This window comes from Leptopilina boulardi, unplaced genomic scaffold (genome assembly GCF_019393585.1).
Source record: "Leptopilina boulardi isolate dan_hultmark-lab unplaced genomic scaffold, ZJU_Lbou_2.1 LbouV2_25, whole genome shotgun sequence".
Classification (NCBI taxonomy): Eukaryota; Metazoa; Arthropoda; class Insecta; order Hymenoptera; family Figitidae; genus Leptopilina; species Leptopilina boulardi.
In genome coordinates, this window is record NW_026137807.1 from 529,358 (window position 1) to 543,256 (window position 13,899).

The following is a 13,899-nucleotide window of genomic DNA, read 5'->3' on the forward strand; positions in this document are numbered from 1 at the left end:
GAATTATGGATAACAACTTCAAACTGTCAACCGAGTTAATATAAGTAAATTAATTGCATGTGTATATATTAAAGTATCGCAAGATAAAATATGAAATGAAAAAGCATTAATTTTGTCAATTTCGAAAAATATCATTAATTAATAATTTTATCGAATATTAATTAAATAATGTTATTATTGTAAAAAAATTATAATATATATCATAACAATAGTACCTTACTATAATATAATAATAATAATAATAATAATAATAATAATAATAATAACATTTATAATTATTTTACCGATATATATGTAATTATTATATTTATTAATTCAAATTTTTTAATTTTATTAAAAAATATTGTATTTCGTATTTGAAAAATAATAAAAATTTATTAAAATATTAAAAAATAATTAAATAAACATTTAATGCAATTGCTTTATTTTTCATTGCAGTAATAATTTAAAGAAAAATTTTAAAACCAAAAAATGATTTTGTTCATTTGAATGTTCATACAACTTCATATAGTTGCATTTTATTTCTTAAGACTCAACATTTTTTTAAGATCGAGTTGAGTGACTCTAATGCGTCACTGGAATAAATCAATCGACAGTTTTGTCATATTTGACAGGACATTTGCTTTTTTTTCATTTTTTATTTATATAAACTTTTTATTAGAAAATTATCGTTATTCTGTCTGCACTTAAAACAAACAAAAAATCAAATATTTAATTGTAGCATTTAATTTTAATTCATTATATTTATAATATACCAATTTTGAAGATAAATTATAATAACAGGTATTAATATAATTAATAATAATAATAATAATAATATATAAACAATATTAATTAACAAAACAATATAATTGATAAATAATAAAATTCATGAAGAGGAAACGAAATAAAAAAAAAGTTTCGTAATATGATTCACGGGAATTTCAACTATAATAATAAAGAAATATTTTTTTGCATATAAATTGCTAGTTTATGATTTTACCTCTTTACTTAAGTTACGAATGCAACTTAACGTATCGTTAGTATTACTTCATGATCAGAATAGTCTCGTGAGACTATTTATACCGCTAAAAGTATATAGTTCCATTGGCACTGCATCTTCGATTTTGAAGTATATATATAATTAATAGATCATATTATATTATTTATCTTAGAAAAAAGAAATTTATTAATTTTTTTTCTACTATATTATCGAATAATCAGATAATTTAATTTAAAAAAAAACTAGATCACAAAATCCCAACTTTATACAATGAAGAATTATTAATTATTCTTTATACGAAAATCTATTTTTTAAATTTTATTACCAAATGACAAACTTCATTCTGTTTTTTACGATAATTTAAAATTAAAAAAAAAACGTATTTCATTGTCGAATTATTTGAATTTAAATAGCACATTTTTCAATAAACGAACAAAAGGAAACATTTTATGATGTCAGTTTCGATTTAAATAGCACCTTATCTTATCCTGTTTCAACTCTAATCACTATATATATTAAGTGTATATAACAAATTCGGTTCAACTTTCAAATACATGAATATACACGGTTTATATTGATAAGCATTTTTTTATTGATCAATTTAATAAATTAATTGAAATAATTTTTTTCAATTATAAATATATAAGAGAATTAATATAAATGATGAATTAAAAATTAAAATTAATGTAAATTCATTAATGAACTAAAAATTTATTTAAATCAATTAATCGGTTACTTCAATATTAACAATTTATTTTTATTAAATAATTATTATTAATTACACAATAATAATTATAACATAATAATTAAAATGGTAATTTTTTTAAAAACAGAAATTATGTCTTAAAATACAAAATTGAAATAAAAATTATTTGATTCAAGTAAATATTTATTTGATAATATTGAAATAACAGATGAGCGATTATTTGAATCAAAATAAATTTTTATACTATTATTAATTGTCAGAATTTAATAATTTTTTCAATTATTAAAAAAAAATTTTATTCGTTTTCTTAAAAAATTAAATTAATATTTAATTTAACAAAATTGTATACTTTATTTATTTATCACTATTTTTTATGGTCAAAATGGTACACTGCATCCTTTGTTCTTCTTAAGGAAAATATTTTTTAACAGAATACTATAATATTATTTTTATTATTATTATTATTATTATTATTTAAATTAAAAACTTTATACAATTTAAATAAATAAAGTGAGAACAATGAGAATAGAAATTAATATGTGAAATCTTTTTAACAATGTCAATGACTTGTTGGAAACAGAAAATTTACTGTGTATTTATTCTTTAATTCAGAGTGAGATGACTCACCTTGAGTGTTTGATTCACCAGTTTTATCACAAAAAAAAAAAAAAAAAAAAAATTATAAAAAATTAAACAATATTGAGTATTGAATTAAATATATCCGATCAGGAGAAGATCATAGTTTTTTATATTGTATATACCGTTCACTATATATTGACGTAAAACCGATGTTGGCTAGAAGAGTGAACTCGCGAGACTAAAAGCCCGCAGTTGAAGGTAGCAGGAGAACGGAGAATTCAAAGCCTCTTTCTTTCTTGTCTGTCTTTTTCATAGACATTCCTCCTTTCAATTGCCTTCTCTTTCCCCCCCCCAATACACATACATATATATATATATATATGTATAGTGTCTTACACTCTTCGTTTCAATGACGTTGTCCTTAGAACCATACTAATTGTTTGTCACGATTACTGACCTACCTTTATTCACGCAGTATCTTCAGTTTCAATGTTCCATATCAAGGATCTTCCAGACACGTGTGAAGGTCAATATATATATATTTAAAATTTTTGTATTAAGAGCAAAAAACAGAAATTGTCAACACTGCAAAAAAGGGTGTCTTATTTTAACTCTTTAAATCTGAATTAGTAGTTTTTCTACTAATGAAAGAGTGCGTATTCGTTTACCAATTGAATTAGTAACAGTTTTAACTAATTTTTAGTAGAAAACTACTAATTCATGGAGTAAATCGGCTTACTAATTTGAAATAGTAAAAAATACGACTTACTAATGAATTAGTAGTTTCCTACTACTCAGTGTGCACGGTCTAGAATAGGGATGGGAATCGAAATGAATTAATCGATCGAATCTTCTAGAACAGTAAAAAGAAGTCGATTAATCGACACTAAAATTCGAATATATTCGATTTTTTTAAATCCATAAATAGGTAAAAAATTGCGTTAACGAAAAAATTTTCAATAAATAAATTCATAATTTATCATTAAGAAAGCATTTATTTCAACAAACAATTATAAAATTAAATTATTAACATTTAATAATTTTTTATAATAAATTTGAAAAGTATAAAATTATTTAGTTAATATTCGAAAAAGAAAAAAAATCTGAAAAAAATTAACTGATTTTTTTTCATAATTTCTTGTTTCTACTAACCAATTTTAATAATAAAGTGCATGTATCATGATTCCGATAACCTATTATTTTTAAGTTTAAATTTTATTAGTGTATATTTTTCTCGAAAGTTTTTATATGTAATTAAGAATATATTTACCTAAAAATTTTGGCAAACACCACTGTGGTAAAACATGGGTAAAAGCTTTGTTATCATTCACTTGTCTTCTTAGTTTAACCGGTTTAACCATTAAAGTCGTTAATAGACATTTGACGGTCGTTGTAGAATCTGATTGTGGCAGGGACGATTAACCGCTCATGTTGTGAGCCAAAATGTGTTTCCAAAACTTACCACGCTTTTTTGCCGATTAATCGAATAGAGTATTCGACTACTGTCGATTAGTATATCTTACTAATCGATTTCTATTATTCGATTAAACGACACCTACACGGAGAGAAATCTGGTGCGATTTACGCATGAGCATGTCCTTAGGAATATAGTAACAGACGCTTTCAAGCAAAAATTCTAAGTGAGCGAGGTATTATTGTATGAGTCTCACCTGATATTCAGATGGAATCTTATGGTTTTTGCTTGGAAGTGTCCATGCTATATTCCTATGGACTTGCTCATGCGCAAATCGCAGCAGATTTCTCTCCGTGTACTATTCGATTTTTGCTTATAATCGATTTCGATTTTACCATCCCTAGTCTAGAACTGTTCTATAACAAAAAGGTAACAGTGTTCTAGAACAGTTGTTATCATTTTGTTATCATTATAGCATGGTTCCTGCTTTGTTATAGAACAGTTCCATTGCGAATGTTCTAGAAGTGTTTTATAAAATTAAAGTAACATTGTTTAAGAACAATTGTTTTCTGGTATGTAAAAAATGTGTGCCTATAAGAAGTAAAGATAAATAAAGAAGATAGTGAAATTCATAGGAACAAATATTTATTGAATATAAAAGTTTTACTATGTTTTACATTTGAACATAATACAATAATGAGGCTTGATGAGCTAACTCTATTAACGCTAAAGATAATTATTATTAATAATAATACTGTTAAAACAAATACTGTTAAAATCGTACAAAAAATTTTACGAAAAAATTATTTTAAATAAGTCATATATATATATATATATATATATATATTAGGGTGGTCCTTAAAAAACAAATTTTCGAATTTTAATGTTCGTAACCCCTCATTTTGTTAAGCATAGGAAAATAAGAGACACTTTTTTTTTTTTTTTTAAATTAATATTTAATGGTGCCTCATCGCACTTGAATTTTTACATGCATTTTGCATGGGGAAAAAACGTTTTTTCGTAGATTTGCTATGAAATGATGAAAAATGAATATTTTTTTATCGGACCACTTTGTTTTTCTTCATTTATGTTCAAAGAATAAGATCCAATAATTTATTTATGAATTTTTAATAACAAATATTTTTTAAACAGCCCCTAAAAACCCTCAAAAAATGCAAAATCAGGGAAAAATCGTTAAAAAATGTTTATTAATATTGTCGTAGCACATCGACTTGCAACATTATAAATAAAACTATACTGTCAGAATTAGGCTGGGCCGCAGTTAATAATTCGCACTGTATGTATTTTAGAAAATCTAAAAGTATTAAATTGATTAAAAAATTAAATTGTTTAAACAATTGTCGAAAATGAAGTTTCAAATTTAAGATACTATTGCAATTGAGGAGCCGGATCGTAGAACCGATTCTTCGCTCGAACTCACGCAGAAGTATTGTCCGCCCCTCCACTATACCATCAAATTTTAAAACTCATAAATAAAATATTTAAAAAATATTAGGTTATGCAGAAGAAAAAAATACATATTTTATCTATTTGAAACTTTTTTCTAAAATGTAATTTATTAGTACTAAAAAATGAAAACTGAAAAATTTTTTTTTCGAAAATAAATTACTTTTTAATAAATATATCGTCCTTTTTCGGTCAAATATTGACGAAATTTTGTGAAATTTTTTAAGCATACACAATATACACAACAGAAGCCTACAAGCTATAAAAAATAAGAAAAATCACATTATTTATTTATTAAAAAATTTTAAAAGACGTCATTTACAAATAGAGGAATTTCACTTTTCAACACAAAAAAGTATGCGATGAATTTTCAAATTATGAAAACTTCTCGCGAGAAAGTTTTTCCTTTACTAATCAGGAAGTTTTTCCCACAATTTCAAACTGATTCGAATATAAATAAAGAAAATACGAGGAAAATAGCGAAACCGTACTTTCGTTCGCAACGAGAATGTAAAAAGGCAACCATGTTTGTCGTCGCAACGTCACGCGCGCGCGCACACACACACATATATAAGACTATCTACCGGTAAACTGACCACGTGTTGAGGGAGCCTTAGTTGCTGCTGTGTGTGTGTGTGCGCGCGTGTCATTGCTACGACAAACATGGCTGCCTTTTTACATTCTCGTTGCGAACGAAAGTACGGTTTCGCTATTTTCCTCGTATTTTCTTTATTTATATTCGAATCAGTTTGAAATTGTGGGAAAAACTTCCTGATTAGTAAAGGAAAAACTTTCTCGCGAGAAGTTTTCATAATTTGAAAATTCATCGCATACTTTTTTGTGTTGAAAAGTGAAATTCCTCTATTTGTAAATGACGTCTTTTAAAATTTTTTAATAAATAAATAATGTGATTTTTCTTATTTTTTATAGCTTGTAGGCTTCTGTTGTGTATATTGTGTATGCTTAAAAAATTTCACAAAATTTCGTCAATATTTGACCGAAAAAGGACGATATATTTATTAAAAAGTAATTTATTTTCGAAAAAAAAATTTTTCAGTTTTCATTTTTTAGTACTAATAAATTACATTTTAGAAAAAAGTTTCAAATAGATAAAATATGTATTTTTTTCTTCTGCATAACCTAATATTTTTTAAATATTTTATTTATGAGTTTTAAAATTTGATGGTATAGTGGAGGGGCGGACAATACTTCTGCGTGAGTTCGAGCGAAGAATCGGTTCTACGATCCGGCTCCTCAATTGTAAACAGCAGAACTACTTGCAAAATTAAAAGGGAAGAGCAACTTTGTAGATACATTTAAACACTAGTTTTAAAATAACAAAAATAATTTGTTTAAACAATTTTTGTTGACATTTTTTTAAATAAACTGTTATTTATTGCAGTTCATGTCAATAAAAGTTATAAAATTAAAAAAAACATCATTTTCCAGATATTTTTAACAACAATTTTACAGTAACAACAATATATTGTTTAAACAAATTGCAAATTATTGAAAAATACGATTAATAGTATTTGTTCAATTTGTAAATAAAAAATCTTGCAAAAAAGACTATAAAAATATTAATAAACATTTTTTAACGATTTTTCCCTGATTTTGCATTTTTTGAGGGTTTTTAGGGGCTGTTTAAAAAATATTTGTTATTAAAAATTCATAAATAAATTATTGGATCTTATTCTTTGAACATAAATGAAGAAAAACAAAGTGGTCCGATAAAAAAATATTCATTTTTCATCATTTCATAGCAAATCTACGAAAAAACGTTTTTTCCCCATGCAAAATGCATGTAAAAATTCAAGTGCGATGAGGCACCATTAAATATTAATTTAAAAAAAAAAAAAATACGTGTCTCTTATTTTTCCATGCTTAACAAAATGAGGGGTTACGAACTTTAAAATTCGAAAATTTGTTTTTTAAGGACCACCCTAATATATATATATATATATATATATATATTATTTTAAATGTGATTCGAAGAAGCTTGGAATTTTTTCAGTTGACAAAATAGATTTTTCTCCTGTGACTAAAATCAATGCCAATGAAGTTAAACGTAAATGTTTAAAAATTGCTCTTGATGACAATAAATGCGTGATTATTGCCATGTTGCATGCGAATAATTAAAATGATTATAGTAATGCTCCGAATTAGATTGTATGAATTATACATAAGTTTATACATAAGTTTTTCATTACTTTTAAAAATTGTTTTTCAAATTTATATTTAAATTTATTATTTGTAAAAAATCAAAAATAATTTTTAATGTGTGTTAGAACTGATTTGAGGATTAACAGTGAATAAATGTCGACTTCTATGTAAATGTATAACAAATGTTTTTCTTATTTTATTCAAGCAAAAAGATCATTTTAAAAAAATTTTGTTATGTAATTATTATAGATTTGTTCTAGAACAATGTTCTAGAACTGTTACAGATTCTGTTCTAGAACTGTTCCTTCAGGGGGACGACATTTTATTTAACATTTATTTAACATAATTTTTATAGATATCCAATTTTTATTTAACATAATTTTTATTTTAACAAATGTTTTGTTATTCAACTTTTTATTTTAAAGAATTATAATTTAAACCAATTTTAATTATTATCAAAATTTTCATTCAACAGAATTTTAGTGATTCGAATTGTTTAATGTCAGAATTTTTAAACTATCGAATCTCCATATGTCAGAATTTTTATTTCCTACACGAATATTGTTATTTGATAGAATTATTCCTAAAAAAAAGCGAATTTTCATTTGATAGAAATTATAAATGGACGAACAAACAAATGTCAGAAAGATTTTGGTGCTGTTTTTAAAAATGACCAATCACGATTTTCTTGATAATTTCCGATTGGTCAATTTTAAAAATCGCACCGAATTCGAAGCTGAAGTATACCCAACGTTTATGATAAACGTTGCGTACTTCAGCTTCTTAATTGGTTCAACTATAGTACATCTACTACAAATATTTTTTTAAAGTTTTTTCCTCCCTTAATACAGTAATATACTTAAGGGTATGTGGTCAAAGGACGTTTTTTCGTGGTTTGAAACTTTCTCGAAAATAAACAATGATTTCTAGTTAAAATTTTGGTGAAATGATTTTGTTTGGTACAAGAAATCTCGCTGTTGTACTTATTTAATATAACTTAACGCAAAAATAATAAAAATAAAGCAATAAATAGTAATATAATGTGTTTTATCATAGTTAATTCAGCGGCCACTCGCTCGAATTGGCGCTGTTTTCTGGAGCACTGACACACTCAAGCAACGTCTGTGTATGCGCCGCCATCTTTGTTTTCATTTTCGTTTAAAAATGTCACTTTTTAAACTTCATTTTTTAATAACTTTTTTCTTAACCTCCATGAAGTTGGCGTCGACACTCAGCGTCGAAAATTATTTTTCACGGGACCAAAAATATCAAATCATTTTTAAAAAAGTTTTGGGTTCACATAATACATTAAAAAGTATTTCACAGGCCATTATTTGGATCGAAAATCTTGAAAGAAAATAATTTTGACATTTTTTGTCCTGTGAAAAACAATTTTCGGGGCTGAGCGTCGACGCTAACTTCATGGAGGTTTTTCTTAAACCTTTCTTAGAATTCCATTTACCTCAAATTTTAAGAAATTTTCTAAATCTTGAGGTAAATGGGTACAGTCAGTTCATTGCGTTTAAAGATTATCTAAATTTTTTTCTGCTCCATAAAATTAATCCTGGGAATGTAAATAACAACTTAAAAAAAAACCGCAAATATTACTTTTTAAAGGACGTAATTTGTGAAAAATAAGGATTTTGTCCATATTTACCCCAACTGACCCTAATTATTTTTATGAAATAATCATGCGCCCCGAAAATAGACCTTGCTTTAAGTTATGAAAATCTGTTGTCAATTAACCAAAAATTTTATTTTTTTAATTGAGAATTTTTTTTCGGAAACAGTGACAGTGAAGAAGTATAAATAAAATAATATAATAAATGCATAGGTAATATATTTGTAATCTATTTATATGTACAATTGTTTTGTGAGGTCATTTGCGTATTAATAATGCAGAAATTTTTCGTCTTTATTTTTTCGCAATCAACGAATGGATTCAATAAATATATTATCATTATTCTCTGGTGGATGAATCACATATGTTGCATAAATCCCTACGTGAGTTATTACTCACAATTCGTCCATGGAAATAAAAACATTGTCCTCTTTTCATTTTAATTCAGACTCTGCTATATTACTTTTCTTATACATATATGTAGTATATTATTTACTCTGAATTCAGTTGAAATTAATTCTTGTAAAATGAGTCTTGAACCATAAAATTAAATATATGGAATAAAAATCTAAAAATAATTTCATAATTTGAAACTTATTAAATAATAAATAGAACGTTAAAAAATAATTATGAAAATTAAATTTTTCCATATCTTGTAATGAATAATTTATTCCTTTGTGTTTCATTTTTTGCTATTATTTCTATTGTCAGAAAAATGTCACTTTGCTGTTTTGATATTTATCTTTTAATACGTATAACAAGTGTCATTTTTCTAAACTACGTATATATAGGTCACTATAGCGTCAGTATGCACAAGTTGAATATATGGAAATACACCCAGAAAAAAATAATAATTTCCATAGAGCTAAATAAATACTTATTTATCTTTAAGTACAAATTCACTATTATTTAAATAAAAAACATGAAGACAACGATCACTCCGATTTAATTCAAATACATTTAGGTATACATCTTTGATTCGAATAAAATTTTTTTTCTGTACTGCTGTACAAAGTATCATGAAAAGATAAATAAGCAACAATACATTATTTATTGTATTCAAATATAGTTTAGTTTTTTTTTTAGTTTATAAACGCAATTTTAAAGTAGTATTTTGAAAAAAGAGGGGATACAATTTTTTTTTGTTCGAAAATTTTTGAGATAGTTATGTGCATTTGAAAATTTCATAGTATCACTTAAAACGTGAAAATTTACACTACCACTACTTTCTGCAAATTTTTTTTAAGGAAGTTCTCCGGCAAATCGATTTGTGATAGATTTTTCTAAAACTTTGAGTAAATGCTCATTTTTATATCCTGTATGCGTGGTAAAAATTTCAATATCGCTTGCGATGTTAAAAATTGAGATATTTAACTTCAAAGTTGTAATATTTAACATAGGATTCCTAACCTGAACGTTGAAAATGACAGATTTTATTTATTTTCTCCGAAAGTACGTGATAACTTTTTCTCAAAAACTAGTATATTGTAGGGGCGAATTAGAGAAATAAAATTAAATAAAATTCTATAGGGGTAACGATGTTCAATTTTTAATAACAGTAATCTGAAAATCGAAATTCAAGTGATTTTCTAGTGAACCAAGACCAAGACCCAGTACACGGCTTTTCTTGAAATCTACCGAACCGATTTTAAAAAACCAAAAATCATTCGATTCCTTATTTCAAAAACTAGAGAATAAACCTTTAAAATTTTAACATATATTTCCATTAAATTTTCTTAAATTACCACATAATATTCCATAAATTACCATAAATTACACTATAAATTTCTAAAATTTTCTTTTATATATTATAAATTACCTTAAAAATTTCATAAATTACCATAAATTACCCTATAAATTTCCAAAATTAGTTTTCAAGTTTTTCTTTTATATATTATAAATTACCGCATAAATTTCATAAATCCCCTTAAAAAGTATTGCAGATTAAATTAAGGTTATGTGGGAACCTCCCACGTGACCTAGTACGGGAAAATGTGTTTTGGTAGTATACGTTTCACTCTAAAATGAGAAAAGATTTTTGTCTAAAATTTTGAGGGATGATAGATTGGGGTACAAAGAATCTCGCTGTTCTTCGAAAAATACATAATTTTGCGTTAAATTATTAAAAAATGAAGTTTAAAAAGTGACATTTTTAAACGAAAATGAAAACAAAGATGGCGGCGCATACACAGACGTTGCTTGAGTGTGTCAGTGCTCCAGTAAACAGCGCCAATTCGAGCGAGTGGCCGCTGAATGAACTATGATAAAACACATTATTTTACTATTTATTGCTTTATTTTTATTATTTTTGCGTTAAATTATGGTAAATGAGTAGAACAGCGAGATTCCTTGTACCACACAAAATCATTTTTTATTTCAGAATAAGTTTCAAATCACAAAAAAACGTCCTTTGCCCATATACCCTTAATAACAAAAAATATTAAAATAATCAATTTTTTGTATTAAGGCCATGTGACAGAAGTGCACTTTTTTGGAATATCAACTATACTCTGAAATGAAAAGAGATTTTGGGCTCAAATTTTGAGAGATGATAGGGGAGTGTATAAGCGATGCGCCCTCTTCTACAAATTTACATTAATTTTGCGGAAAAACGATAAAAATCAAGCAATAAGTGGCAAATTGATGCATTTTTTGGTTCACTCAGCAGCCGTCAGTTGGTAATATGGCGCCACTTCCTGGGCGCACAATATACACACGCGACGTCTGTGATCTCGGCGCAATGTTTCTTTTCAAATTCCTTTAAAAATGAAATTTTTATAACTTTTATTTTTTATGTTTTCACGAAATATTATCTTTTGAACCGTGAAGAGCGCTCTTCCTTGTACGCTTCTCTGCCATGCCTAAAAATTACAGCCTGAAATCTTTTCTCAGTTCAGAGAATACTTGGTACTAACAAACCATGTTTTTCCCCTATTGGTCACGTGGGAATTTATCCACATGGCCGTAAATTCTTTTTTTTAATTTGGTAAAAATTAATGTTTCGTTTGTTGAAAGTTTACAATTTTAATCTTTGGATGAATTATTGCATTTTATTTTAATCCATTTTGGTATAATATACCAAATAATATAATACCTCACAATTTACTGTGTATCTCCTATGGTTTCCAAAAGATTAATTCAAAAATTGTTGACCAATTAAGGCGAAGGACAATGGTTTTATCAGTACCTTATATATTTTATGTAAAGAACTCTTAAATACAATAATCAATTAATATTTCAACATATTAAACTCTTATAAACAATTTATTATAATGAGATTATTTTTATTCTGAAATATTTTGACCTACTTTGTTTTAAATAGAGTTTTGTTAAATTGTTATTTTGAGAAAGTAGGTATGGTATTTATTTTCCAATGTGGAAACTATTTCTGATGATCTTTATGTATATTAATGTAAATAGTGGCAATGAGCCAGTAGGGCGTGAATGACAAGTATCTTGAAGTAATATATTCGCGCACTATTGTAAAGTATAAAAAAATTTTATAATGTGCTATTTTTGAAATTGAAAACAATTTTAGACAATCACAAATTAGAAAACGAAATTTGAAAAAATTGATAAAATTTACTTGAAACTTTCTGGGGTCGATAATTACAAATCTAGACTTAGTTTTCGAAAATTCAAAATGGCGAATCAAATATGGCGGAAACTTCTACTGTTCAAATCGAAATAAGTGTATTTGCATCAGGGATAAGTTTTTTTTTTCGTCACTAATGGGGCAGTAGTAACTAGGTGACTCCCCCTCAATGCAGATACGCTTATTTCGGCAGACTTATTACTTGGGAGTCTTTGGGGTCACTGATTACGAATCTGATGTCAATTTCGTAATCAGCAACTTCAAAAACCCCGTAGATAATAATTTTAATAAATATAATAAAAAAATTCTTAGTTTCACCCATTTAAAATTTTTAAAAATTTTAAATGGGTGTATACCTATATGTAATTACAAAAAGCAACATAAATTTTTTTGGAAAAAGGCCAAAATATTGTGAATACAATATATATTCATACCTACGGACATGATGAATTGTTGCGGTGGTTTCTATAGATTTTGCGAAAATATATAACCTTTTATAGAAAGTTCACTGTTGTCGCATATTCTCGCAGACTTTCTGTCGCGACAAGGCGACAACCGCACTATTTTTATTGCCAATCTAACATTAACTGAAACGAAAGAGAGTCGAAATTCTTCAACAACTCTCTCAAACAGTTTTCAACCCTCTTTCTGAACTCCTGTTTCTAGGCAACCGTAGGACGTAAATGCTCCCTGCTTTTGCGCCGTCAGGATTCTGCATTGCACGCACTTGATAAACATGCAGAATATATATTTCTACGCCACTGGTTAAGAAATCACAATTGCCTACTGTAAGGGGCTACAGATTTTCTATATATGAAAAAAAGGACGCAAGAATATTTCCCACATTAGACCAGAAGGAATTTTTGAATTTTTATTCAGCAAAATTTTCAAAATCGTCAACAGTGGCATAGTGAGGAAAACTTTTAATTTTTGTGTCAAAATCTTACAACTTTTGACAGAATTAATATAATTTAATAAGAAAAAAAAATGGAGATGAAAGCTGTGACTAGAGGAAAAATACGAAGAAACTTTTAAAAATAAATTTTAACATAAAAAATTATGCAAAGTTGGAATTTCATTAGAGAAAAAATTGGTTTTCAAGGTACTGCGAATATAAAAATGTTGAAATCATTATCATTGTCGACTATACTTACTTACTTCATGATGAATACGAATCCGATGCCAGAATTAATGAAAAAAAAATCGAGGAATATAAATCCGCCATGTCTTTTTGATAAAATTTTAAAATGCTTTGGATTTAAACAACAATCACTTTTTAAATGTTTTTGGCGTCGCTAATAACGAATATGACCTCAAAAAATCAAAATTTAAAATGGCGGATCCAATATGGCCGACTAAAATTATGAGCGAC

General features: G+C 26.4%; 1 protein-coding gene across 3 annotated transcripts in view; it reads right to left on the minus strand.

The window, feature by feature from the left end:
* Positions 1–13,124, minus strand: part of LOC127280770 (choline transporter-like protein 1) — a 52,948-nt gene extending 39,824 nt beyond the window's left edge. The window contains exon 1 of one of the 3 annotated variants that reach the window (XM_051304015.1): positions 12,962–13,124. In XM_051304015.1, coding sequence (XP_051159972.1) covers positions 12,962–12,971 — 10 coding nt within the window. In that variant the 5' untranslated portion in view covers positions 12,972–13,124. Of the gene's footprint in view, positions 1–2,315; positions 2,528–12,961 lie in introns of those variants that run through there. The other 2 variants (XM_051304018.1, XM_051304017.1) reach the window with 2 other exon arrangements.
* Between the last annotated feature and the right edge of the window lie 775 nt (positions 13,125–13,899).